The 13,467-nt window shown below is 40.4% G+C and overlaps 1 protein-coding gene across 6 annotated transcripts in view; it reads left to right on the top strand.

Moving 5' to 3' along the window:
• Window positions 1-13,467, top strand: part of LOC131668558 (synaptojanin-1) — a 433,427-nt gene that overhangs the window by 135,826 nt on the left and 284,134 nt on the right. For all 6 annotated transcript variants that reach the window (XM_058942847.1, XM_058942873.1, XM_058942843.1 and 3 more), the window contains one exon: window positions 5,243-5,603. In XM_058942847.1, the coding sequence (XP_058798830.1) occupies window positions 5,243-5,603 (361 nt within the window). The remainder of the gene's footprint in view (window positions 1-5,242; window positions 5,604-13,467) is intronic.

Genomic DNA, 13,467 nt, shown 5'->3' with positions numbered 1-13,467 from the left:
TTGGCGAGTGGCCGAAATCCACTCCCGACAGGCGTAGATGGAAGGACAATCACAACCTTGACCAAAGCCAAGAAACGATAAGAGGGCTTTGGCAGCTTGGTAGTGTGTGCCTGTGAACGTTAATGGAAGGCCAAAAACAAGAATTTCACATTCGTCGGCAAGCGATGAAAACATGTCTCGACGTTGGTTGTCAGCGGCATTTTGAGAGACAGTATCGTGGATCGAAGACATGAATTCATTTTGAAATTTCTCATTTGCTTTTCGGTCTCTCATATCAGCGAGAAATTCCTGACGAAAGCTGACGAACCACGGTGGAGGAGCAGATGAGTCCGCCATGTTTACAGGGGTAACAAGCGGTGATGGCTGAGTAGAGCAGAATTGCTTCACGTTGCGAAGTAGTGGAGATTGAGGAGATGTTGCCGTGCGTTTTTTTGATGCGAAAGACGCAACAGGAGTAACGGAGGTCGCGTTTGATGTAGCGGGTGGCGAACAAGTTATAGCAAAAGACGGAGAACGTGATAGGGTATTCCTAGGAATAATGTTTGACGCAGGGCGACAACCGCTACAGATGATAGCGCCCGCCGACGCAACCGGGCTAACACAATGCAAGTGGAACAATTCGAAACAAATAGTGCACTGAACTGAGTGGTCAGTCTTACGATTAATAGATGAGTTACAGAATGCGCATAATTTAACCATTAAAGGCGTCGATAACAATTAGAGATACGCAGATTTTCGTAATAAGCAGTTTGAAATGCGCGCCAGTAATAAGACAACGCACGCAGTGGCGACAGAGAGAACTGATGAGTTGCGCAATTTGACAGTCGGTAAACCCAGATAACTAAAATGCATCAGTCGATAAAACAGGGCTACTAAGAAATATACAATGATGGAATTGAAAATAAATGCCCTTGAAAATACAAATTAAATACAATAATTAATTAGAGACCATTGACACGCGCTGCACAAAAATTGAATAAGAAAACTCTCTCGCTTAATAATTAGAAATTAGTACATGCACACGCTGACAATAGACAGAGCGAAAAACCGCAATAACACGCACAACCGCAGACAAAAGTCAATTTTCAGCAGTACGAGACCAAGATGAGAACACCAGGGGATGTAGCGTTGACCAAATTAAAGTTGAGGCTCGATGTCAAGGCTTGTAGAAGATGCAGCGACAAAGATTGTAGGCGTAGGTGTAAGACGTTGTTTGCGTTGACGTGTGTAGCGTTGATTGTGGTGTTGTGTGAGGCGTAGTTTGGAGGTTAGGTTGTGTAGCCAGGTGTTTAATCGCAACTGTGGCTCGAAAAAGGCAATAAAAATTGCGATTTATTGCCCAAGCATGAGAGCCACAGTTAGCGACCGCCCTGCAGAATGAGTTTTCACTCCGAGGTGGAAAAATTAGATGAATAAAATAAAGAAACAGCGGAACGAAAAAAAGAAGGCGCTGTACGTACCAGAGAGAAAGAGGAGAGAGAGAGAGAGAGAAAGAGTGCAGTTATAGTGCGCCTAGGCACGCGGCACTGGCCACGCTTGGCGGTGCCGCGTGCCGCTGATTAGGCAAGTGAGTGGGGAGGGTGTGAGAAGCAGTCTCTCACGCACTATTGCGTCGTTTTTTCGCGAGTATTAACGAAGTGACCCCGCGAGCGAGACCATACCAGCTTGACGCACCGCCACAGTATTTTCGAGAGCGGCCTTTGTCCATCAGTCACGCCATATCTCAGGAAGTCACCAGCCGACAGAAAAAAGGTCAACGTGCCAGCCAAGCGGACTTCGTCAATTACACAGGTTACCCTCAATCCTCTCGTTTCTCTTTCTTAATCGGTCTAACCCTTTTGGCTATTCGCGACTTGTGCGTCGTGCCAGGCTCTCGCGGGCCGTCACGGCTGAGTTAGCTGTTAAATTTTTCTTTTGTTATTGTGTATAAAATCGGTAATGAGATTTCTAATCGTCATCGTTCAAGGTAGCGATTTTATAATAAATATGCTTCGTTGGTAAAAGGTTAGAGTATTTATTCCGATCGCCTTTCCTCTTCTGCCTTGTTGGGAGCGATATACCGCCTCCCTTATCTCCTCCTTAAATAATTAGGTGAGAGTGGGAAAGGATTGCCGGGCAAGGACGGCCGACGCTATTGCAGATCTTAATGTCGGAAATAGTTTTTACTGTAGAATTTTTCTTGCGTTGCATCCTTTGTAACTGGCTATATGGTTTTTATCGCAGTTTGCACATTTTACATCTTTTATTTTGGTTTTTGTTGAACAGAATAATGTAAAATAATTTTTTGTATATTTCACACAAATAGGCAATCTATGGCAATAGTTTTTTGTATAACTATATTCCTGATAACATATTCATTGGAGAATGTCTATTTTTTGTATGCGGAGGCTTGAAGCTATAGATTTCGTTCAGTAATTTATTAATAGCATATATTTTCTTATTATTATCATTTGGTTAGTTCGATGAAAGAAACAGATAATAGCTGATTAGTTACTTTATGTTTAATATTTGGAATTCGAATCATGCTATGGTTATACGATTTGATTACAATTTTAAGTTGTTTTGGATGGATCGACGGATGAAGAATTGTAAGTATCGCTTTGTATAATTTATTTTTTTTATTTGAAATGTATCAAAATTGATGTTTTTTGTTTCTCTAATTTAGTTATTGTTGGGATAAGTAGTTCCGAACTTTCTATTTGTAGTTTCGTTTCATTATTAGGTAAAACTTTTAGGGAGTATTTTCTCTTTTCGCAACTTAAACTAAAAAAGCTTTTAGGGTACTAATATTTAATACACCACGTCCTTCCAGGTTCACGGAAGGATCTACATAAGGAGGAGCCAAATTAGAGACAATATCCTTGCACAATACCTTTCATAGAAATGAGACCTAATTTATGCGTCATATCCAGTTGCCTATCTTAAAAGTTGAGGATCAGCCATTGTCATAGAATATCTTGGTCTACCTTTACTACTCAATACTCGTCCGTTCGGCTACATTGGAAAGCAAGATGGGCATAAAACTCAGAGGTTGCACCCAAGATCTTCTGCTAATATGGAGCTCATTGCCTTAGGCTAACTGATCTTATACCCCACGTAGACAAAAGTAATTTAATGCAGTATGGCTCATTTAAGGTGTGCTACGTTTTGCCGTATTCAAAAGAAAAGTTACCTTTATCCAAGTTTTCATTCCAAATACAATAATGGCTTTCAATATGATAGACGATAATTGTTTTCAACGTAGGATTATACTTCACTGTGGGATTTGCTTTTGGACAATAAACGGGTGTTAGATAGTATTGGATACCTTCTTGGATATATATTTGTTTATCATCCGATTGTTGAACTCTATGCCGTTGTCCAATGAGAAAATCTTTAGCGCTCCGAATCTCGTGTCGTGCGTTCATGAAATTCTTGCACAATTGTCTTAGTATTCACTTTTCTGATCGAAATGCATTTAATCTAACGTATAAAAAGATCCATTAAAATCAAATGATCGCTATTTCAGTATGTCCAGCTTCAAAAAACTAAATTTTTACGAGCAAATATAAGACAAGTGAAATAAATGATCGCAAAATAAAATTAAAAGAAAACGTAATATATATTTTTGAATAAAAAATTTTATAAAAATGATGAAAATATATTGGAAAAAATCTTATTTATTTCTATTTTATTCTGCGTAAACAAAAAGGATAATTTTTTGGTAATTAAATGAATCTTATACTGTGACGGCCAGCCGTAACTTAGTTTTTTTTCCTCTATTAATTTAATTATTAAATATGACGAACGAAGTGGGAACCTTCCTAATTCCCCACGTTGAAAACGCATTCGAAATATAAACTTTGATAGTGGCCCGAGCCTGCGTACTCACGCTTACAATCAACGCTCTATCCTTCTTTGTTCCACACGCATGTGTTCACAGGGGCCTACGATCATCGCGTATACATCGTGAAGTGTTATCACGCTGATAATGGAAGGGGACCATAAAAATGCAATCTATCTTTTTTTCCCACCGATTTTTAAGAAAATATCCGTAATATTAAATAGATTTTCATCAATTTTGTAAGCTATTATAATGCGCATCTTTTTGTCACCGAATAACCAATAAATAGAACAGTAATGTATTTTATAATAAATCGTAAAAGGTTTGGATTCTTCTGAATGTTTATAATAATCACTATGTATCGTTATAATTAATTAAGTTTAGTACGATTATGTATAAGTAATTATAAACTATAGTGTTACTCTTGCTCTTAAAAGTGGCACTCCGAGAGCCATCTCTGGAGAAAAGGGCCCAAGTTGAAAAGGGACCGCCCTTTCTCTCTCTAAAAATTCACGCCCACAGACCAATAAAGAAATTCTGGATATGATTAGAAAATTTCCCACCAATACAAAATTTGGCCGTTATCGCTTCATGGGCCTGAGGAAAGGGATTTCCACCCAACCACCCACGGCTTATAAAAAGCTCTGTACAAGGCTGGAAAGGAGAGTTGGAAGTGCGGAGTGAGCACCAGGAAGTCCCTAATAAGAAGTGTTTACCAGTGAGTGAGTCCCGGAGGAAGCATCAAAGAAGAAAAGTCAGCCAAAATTCAATTAAGAAGTCACCCAAGTATATTCAGAGTATATAGAGAGAGAAAGAGGCCAAAGAGCAGAGAGAACGCAAATCTAATAATAAGTGATTTGATAAAATAAAAGTAAGTAAAATGTTATAACTGGCTATCCTTTTCTTTCTTCAAGCAATCCGCCCTTTCTTTTTGGAAATTCATTAAGCGTGAGTCTGGTGAATTTTCATTAAAGTCCCTTAAGAACACATTAAGCGTTAGTCTGGTGTGTTCGTGATAACATTTGGTTATTACATTCCACGCTAGCATACAGTTTTCTTAACGCAACAATATTGGTCGTCCCGGCTAATGTGTTACACGATAGCCAAATCAGAGCAACCCTGAGTTTACGCTTACTCCAAGCGTACCTGAGAGTGACCCCGACGTCACAATAACATAAAATCAGTCTGTTGCAATGAGAACAGAATCAACTATAAATCATAGAATAATAAATGATGGAAAGAATTAGAATATAAAAAAATATACATTTATAATGAAAAATTTTTAGCTATGAATATTTATTCACATTATGGTTTCTAATGGTTTTTTTTCTTCGTCTAAAATCCTATTAACGATTTATAATTTTAAATCTAAACGTTATCATATGATATATTATTTATGCTTGAAATTATTTTTTATAGCTGGAAGTGAAACTGACTCTTTAAAATCGCAGTATACAAAGTTGTTGGATGCTTATGGATGTCTTGGTGTATTACAGTTTCATCATGGCGATAGTACTCTACTCTATTTAGTTATGATTACTAGCTGTTATTCCGTTGGAAAAATTTATGATTCAGAAATATTTCGAATTACACAAACGAATTTTATTCCATTGCATTATATTCAAAATATTAATGATGATCGTATTGCCGAAGTTAGAAAAGTATTAAATTCTGGAACTTTCTACTTCTCATGGTCTTCTGGTACTGATCATCCTTTAGACATTACTCTTAGTGCTCAACAAAGATATGCTGCGCGTTGTACAGATAATCGATTTTTCTGGTAAGATTCATGTTTATGCAATTATAGCTCATAAATTTTCATCAATGATTTTTTCAAAAAAAGATAATTTGTTAGTAAGTACTATATCTATGTTCGTAAATTAGGAATATAATACACTGACACCTTAAATAAGTCAATCTAAGAATTTATCGTAGAAAACGTGTTTATCTTAATATTTGAATTACCTAGCCAAAGACAAAGATTGTTACTCGCTCAAGTTGTTCACAATCTATAATCAAAACTAAATAAGAGTTACTTAATTAAGAAAAACCTGGTTCACAATGGATGTTTCTAAACAAAATTACAAGTGAATATTTGACACACTTTAAACAACGTGTATTAACCAGAATATATAAAATAAATTAAAATTTTTCAATTCACTTTAGCGTCTCATCCCGACTCTTATTAATCTCCTCAATAAGGATACAATAGCCGTCTTTAGACGCCTACCGCCATGGTCTTGAAGAAATCTTTTCATTAAATCGACCTCGAAAATACAAGATAAAAAGGCTTCTTACTTAGAGTACCAACCTCTCGATGATCATTCATAAGCAAACATTTTTTAGCTACACTGCCCGTCAATCACTTTTGCCATGTTTACCTCAAAATTAGGCAAACTTGAAAGTTTTGTATCTCGGTCGGAAATAATCGTATCACAAAAAACAGCAGAGCATTTTAAAGGTGATTGCAAAAGCTTCCATTTAAGACGTGCAGAGACTTAAAAATGAAAATATGTGTTTTTTACAGTAAAAAAACTGATTAAAAAAATTTCAATTTTTTTAACCTCGACTTAAATCAATGCCAATTTAGAACCAGGCGGTGGAGGGCAAATCGACTGGAGGGATTCGGAGGGTAATGTCTTTCCCTTTAAAATCAGCCCCCGTGGAGTTCTATCCGATGTTTTTTAACCGAGTTACGGCGTTTTTTGTAATCTATTATTTGTTGGAAATAAGCAAAAATTGAATTTTTAACAATTTGTATTAGATTTTTAATTTAAGTTAAATTTTCAAACCCTAAGGTTTATTTGTTCTCAATATTTTAAAATTAAATCTTACAATTCAATTGTCTCGTCCATAAGTAAAATTATATCGTGGCTGATTATTCAGTTGATCAAGTAGTTGACATGATAATGGGTTTAGGGCAATGTAATGGTAATCATATTGTAGCAGCTAGGCGATATGCTGAGCTGTATCCATATAGGAGACATCCTACTGATATAACAATTAGGACTATAACTCAAAGAGCTCGCAGTAGCCAGCTGATTTGTCAGCTTAGGCAACCACGAATACGATGAAAAGAACGCTCGTATCGTGACCATTTTAGCAATTGTTCATTTCGATCTGCATATTAGTACACGCCAAATTAAAAGAGAAATTGGTATTACCCATGCGACGGTTTCAAGGATTCCGAAAATTCTTAACTATCATGCGTATCATATAACTTTAGTTCAGGAATTAAGGCAGAACCATATTCAATTGCACATTGAATTTTGTCACTGAGCTCTAAGAATTATAGAAAATAATCCAGACTTTTTCAAATACTTTTTTTTCGGATTACGCTAAATTTTATAGCGATGAGCGGTTAAACAGGCACAATTGCTATTATTGATCAGATGTGAATGCTCACTGGCACAGAGTGATGGATCATCAAAATAAAGCATCATGGTGTGGAATAGTTAATAGTTACTTGATAGATCCGTAATTCTTTGTGCGAAATGTCTATAGAAAAAGCTATTTAGAGTTACTAAGAGATCACTTGTCAGTACTTTCGGAATACGTCGATCTAGCTGCAAGATAAAGTCGTAGTTTTCTCAATCTGGCTTTTGCAAGATGGTGAACCACCATATTTTGCACGAATCGTTCGAGAATTTTTAAATAACAATTATAATGAGAGGTGACCTGGTCGAGGAAGTCCAGTTAACTGGCCTACTAATTCACCAGATTTTTCTTGTGGAGGTACGTAAAAAATATAATTTTTGCTTAATGATCTACAATAATTTTATGGATAGAAAAGCAGATCCAGCGCGACCGACAAAAGCATGGTTCCAATGAGTTATAAAATCCCCCTGCTAATAGTAAGCAGCCCCTAGGAAGTCAACCAACTAAAACTACTCGACCAACAAAGCAACTCACCCAAGGAACGTAGACACAAACAACGTCAGCGCCATCTCAATCTGGTTTACAAAGAAGACCTAGAAATCCTAACTTGCTCCCTCCACCTTAGTTCGACAAGTAACTATACAATGCAGAAGCCAGTTGCACCCACTGTCAAAGGGCCGGACGTTACGTAAACGATTACCTAAGCCTCAAGTATAAAGCGTGGTGCGAGGAACAATAAAAAGAAATTGTCGGGATACGCACAGGCAACCCCGCACCCTCAGGGCGCACCGGGGCCTGCTCAAACCAGCGCCCGGTAAATACAATCTTGACAGCGGTGAAGAAAAAACAATCTACCATGTAAATTTAGGATTTTCTGGAGTGGGGTGGTAATTGAGCTTACATCAGACGATTTTTATTCGAAACAAGAAGACGCCATGTTGGACTCGGGAGCAGAGCTAAATATAATAAAGATTACCGACTTACGTCGAGACCTATTTATAGATATGCAGAACCTTCCTTTAATACGCGGAGTGACAGGAGGAGATTTTTGTGCGCTGGGTGCTATAACTGTTTGCCTAGCGGATTCTCAGGCTGACTTTATAGTCGTAGCTGACGACTTTACTATAGCTACCACCCATTTGTTAGGAACCCGTTTTCTCAAGACAAACAGCGCTCGCGTAGATTTTGCTTTGGAAATGATGTTCACTCGTGCGAATGAGTATCCTTTCAAGGAACAAAATAATACACGAGGTCCTAGCATATGTAATTTTAGTCTTCAGATTGCCTTTCAAGAACCCTATTTCTTTCTACAGAGGTTACATACTTGACATAGAATTCGGTTATCCAAATATTCGAGCAGGAAATGTACCAGTTGATAACTTGGATGAATGGGTGAATCTGCTAGTTACCAACGATAACCCATATACGGTAAAATTACGCTTCCCAAAACTTAACCTCTACCCAGAAGCCATGTACTATCAAATGAACACAATGCCTGGCTTCTTGACAAATCTAGAAGGTTGTGAGTCGATTCACGAACTGGAGTCGGCCTCCTACTCTCCGGTTCATGCATACACTGACGAGGCGAACGACACAAGGGTAAGCAACACTGACTTAGCTGAAACTTTGCATGAAACTAATGTTTCAGCGAAGATTTAGGCGAATTGATTGATTCGGAACTGGACCTTGTAACGGAGAATTAGCGACCGTTCCCGTCTGGGTTACTTGCGGCCGTCCGCACAAATTATTTATTCGGGGATTCGGGACTCAAAAGACGTTTGCACGACTGATTAACGCGTCGAGCATAAACACGTTAAACGCACAGATTCAAAATCGGGATGAGGAGTGATATAGTGGCGAATAAACACAACAGCGGATTAATACACTAATCCTTTAATCGTCAACAATAGGCTACAATACGGTGATCTCGCACTTATACACTACGAGCGGCACAATAATAAATCCGAACGCGAAGGTGAATGGTGGCTGATCAGCCTGCCGATTCCTTGTCTAAAACAAAATGTTACAATAAATCCCGGACAAAACACTTTCCGCCGTTAAACTATCAACGGGGTAGCCAGCAGGTCTGCCGTGCTACCACCCGTAAGCCGGCGCCCAAACATGCAAGAGAGAGAGAAACAAGAGAAAAACACGGCATCGACATCAACCTTCAGCCTCTCTGACGGCTAGAGCGTTCCGCAGTGTGACGTCACTGGTGTGCTCCCCGCCGAACGTCTCGCTGATGTTTGTTGTCGTCGCTATTTTCCTCCTCCTCGTGCTTTCGTTCGCTCCACAATATTACTGCCTCAATCCGAAACTCGCTCGTTCATTGCTATTGTCGTTGTCTTCGTCGCCTCTCCGCTGCTCGGCACTGCAGCACGTTAAAACTACTCGCGCGTGCACCCGTGCACTTCGCCGGTTACCCACACGCATCGGTGCCGGATATCCTTTGGGAAACGGCTGGGCGCGACCCAGCCTCACATTCTAATACTCCTTCGCGCACCGCGCGTGTCTCCGAAAACGAACAATCGTCGACGAGGTCACGGGGCCAACTTCGGAAAACGGTGACCTTCGGTTTGATCCGCGCGCGCGCGACCTCCTCTGCTCACAGCCTAGCAGAGACCCTCCCAAATTTTCCGCGGCGATCCGCAATTCGAGCGCTCTCTCTCTCTCTCTCCTTTCTTCTGCGCCATCTCCATCGCTCCAGTCGTTAGCTCAGCCCGTGTACAGTACCTCGTAAACAAAAATTCAAGCATGAGTGTGTGTACCACACGCACATACTCTCAGCTTGGCGCGACACACGGAAATTTGCGAGAGCCAAATGGACGAAATCCAGTTACTACTGTGACGAGAGCAAGCGTTGCGCTTGTTCTCGTGGGAATTTATCCAAGTCCCACCTCTCTCGGCAAGGCACGGTGACCAACGTTAGGCACATTTAAGAATGCGTCTAATGCATGGTCTCTGTTTCAGCTGACGGAGATTGCCGAGCGGGGCCGAGCAGGCCCGAAGCGGCTACGCTGGCAACCGAGAGAGTATAGAAATGTTAGAGAGAGAGAGAAATAGTCGGGGGCGTGCGTGTCCTACACAATATTAGGCAGGCGCGCGTTAAGAACCAATTAGCGCGTTGGTTGCGCACCGACTAATAAGTAGGTCAAGTGGGGAGAGAAAAGATCGGCGAAGAAGCTGTAGGTCGCGAGAAAAAACGAGCGACACAGACGCTAGTAAGTCGAGGAGAGACTGAGAAGGTTTTCGGAGTCGACCAGAGCAGGACGGTGGACGGCGAAGAAGTTGAGCTGAGGACAGAGGGCCGAGAGGAAGCCGACAGGAGTTGCCCAGCGACGACCTGCAACACCGTGCGCAGGGCGCAGCCAGGACTCCCGCTTCAGAACCAAGGTCTCTTCAATTTAATCTCTCTCTCTTTCTCTCTCTCTTCATCGACGGTACTGCGCGTAATTTTAATATTAGGAGAGTAGCAAGACGTGCACACGCCGGCTACCTGCCCTAATGACGGTCGGGCAATAAATCGCGCAAAGAGATTTCTCTTTTATCGTCCAGGCGATCCCTCGCCGGGCGACTTTCTCTTTTAGCTAAATAGCTTAAGTGGGTTCGTCGTCAAGGCGGTCATTTGCCGGGCGACTCGCGTTGTGTTTTCTATAGATTTATAGGCACGATAAGTTAGTTAATTTGTTCTTTTTGTAATAGGTGTTAAGAACGTCGTTGTGTTTATTAGGTTAAGAGTATGTGTATCAGTACGCGGTTTGTTAATGTGTGGTAATTGCGAAATTTAAGTGTAGTGTGACCTTGAATTGATGGAAATTATATTTGTTTAAATGCGAATGTGTTTATGTGTATAAATTTATTAACCATTTCATTTCTTTGCCTCTCCCCCCTTCCCGCCTCAATTGCTATGAGCGAGTGTGCCTCACTTGCCCATCTTAAATAATAGTTAACGAACGAGCTCTCGTTACACTACAGTTTGTTAAATACGAAAGGGTCTTCGTAAGACAATGCAAGATCCGCGTTAAGCGAACCGGACGTCACTGGGGTATATGCTCTCACATTTATGATGTTGAACATGGTGTCGAGAACTGTATGGAAAAGATTTCATCGGATGAATTTAAAATTGGGAAAGCCATTATAAGGAACATAAGAGTAAACAGAATAACTTGTGAAACAGTTACCAGCCATGGCTCCTTGTTCGACCAAGGAAAATGTCAAGGAGTACGTCTAGTAGTCAACGGCATTGAGTATGAGAATGCGTATGAGTACTCAGAGCGCATGATCACAGTACAAGAATTTTACATTAGCACAAAGAGACAAAAGAACGAAATATATTTACCTCTCGGCACACAATGCATTTATACAGACGGCCACTGTTTTATCAATGATGAGTACTATGCCTTTTGGTTGACAAGTTTAGAACCTATGTGTGATTACAATAGATACGAAGCATTGTACCAAGGTTATGGTGTCAAGGTCTCCGACAATCTCACACATGCTCCAGATGTTTACTTTGCCAACTCCACTGGAAATATACAGTTCGGACTAGCAGCAGAAGATTCACTTGATCCAGATATCTCCTTATCTCTACCAAACAGACCAGACTTTTTATTGTAGAGACTCAACCAGGTCACCTTTTTCCCGCTAAGCAGAGAATTGATGTCGAAGAAATACTACTATCGGCGTATTTTAATACCAAAATGACTTACTTCGCATGGTATGTAAAACTTCAATTTTCCCAGGTATATAGATATAGTAAAAGATAGATGTGAACTCAAACGTCGTGTCATACTAAACTCACTATCGCTGCCATACACTGCACCCGACGAGTTTGCCATGGTCATCATGCGGCAACCGGGACACACGGCAGTTGCAGTCAGTGAAGTTGCACACATAATGCAGTGCCAACCCGTTGAGTGTCACCTCTGTGCATCCGAAAATTGTTTCTACAAATTGCCAGTTTCTTGCAACAACGGAAATTTCTTCCTGAAGCCGAAGATGCATATACTACAATTACGCGGAACTGTAAGGGACCACGATTCGATACTGCCTGCAGGGTTCAAATTCAACAACATGTGGTACTCTCCGCTAAAAATACAGCCACTTCTCACCAATCCAGTTATAATCCAACCAATGAAAAAGCTAATTTGGCACTACAAGAATATTAAGGATTTCATTAACGATGGGATTTAAAGAAACGACCCACACTGTCACGAGAAGAGAGCATGGTATTTGATAGGCAATCCGTCCGCTACAAAATCACACCACCCAAGATCGCGTTCAAGTACGACAGCGAAAAGAAACCAAGTCAAGAATTGCAAGAACTACATGCTAAGCTGAAAGTCTCAAACGACAAGTCCTCAACATCTCGCTAAAAGACAAGTTATATTGATTAACCTTACGATAAGTGACCCTAGGAATTAAGTGCCAGAAAAGTGATACAACACCTAAATTTTAAAGAAGGAAGAAAGGGTTACTCCTATGCAAAATTTGTCGCCATTCGCGCATCAAACTTTAGGAAACATAACACTTGCGGAACGTCACGGTCACCGCTGATAAATAAAACAGCGGTTTCGGATGGCGTGTGGCTCGGGCTATGGATAAATATATGTAGCCATACAATCACTAATAAAGTTGTCATAAAACTATCTTACAACTATGTAGAAATAGTGCACCTCAGCGGTGGATCTGTCAACTCTTGTCTATGCAATACATAAATAAATTGAGTTCTGATGGTAGTTTCAAAATGGGAGCTTCTTTAACAAGCTCCACACTTTTCAAATAATGAGGGAAGTGTTACGTCTCAAGCTAGAGCAGATTCCAGACGCTGAGGTGTCATTAAGCGACCGCTTATGTGAGAAGACTCATTTAAAGGTTTCTAACGCAAGAACGCCTAAATGGCAGATTTGTTGCTCTCCGCGGTAACAAAAAGGCACACGTATGTCTGCTATTCAAGGCTGTCTTTTGCAGAATCAACAAACCTACATAATAGCGCTCGATGTGCACTTTTTGGATAGAGCACCGTGAGCCCGAGAGAGAAGAAGTTCTTCCCTCGCTCTCGGTCTCTCGTTCCTCTGCGTCTCTTGGATTCCACCTGATCACTTTCTTTAACTTTTGAACTTGCTGTCTCTTTCTCACCTTCTTGAGAGTCATCATATGAAAAGGGAAATACGTGGCTCTCGTGGATTTGGTAGCGAGGAGAGCGGAGTGATTAGCTGGTTGGCCAGTGATATTTGTTGTCGCGCCAATGAGCGACTGACCTTTCA

This window comes from Phymastichus coffea, unplaced genomic scaffold, assembly GCF_024137745.1.
Source record: "Phymastichus coffea isolate CEN01 unplaced genomic scaffold, Cenicafe_Pcof_1.1 PCOF00006, whole genome shotgun sequence".
NCBI classification, from domain to species: Eukaryota; Metazoa; Arthropoda; class Insecta; order Hymenoptera; family Eulophidae; genus Phymastichus; species Phymastichus coffea.
Note: the sequence above shows the minus strand (reverse complement) of the source record. Positions and strands in the feature narration are given on the sequence as shown.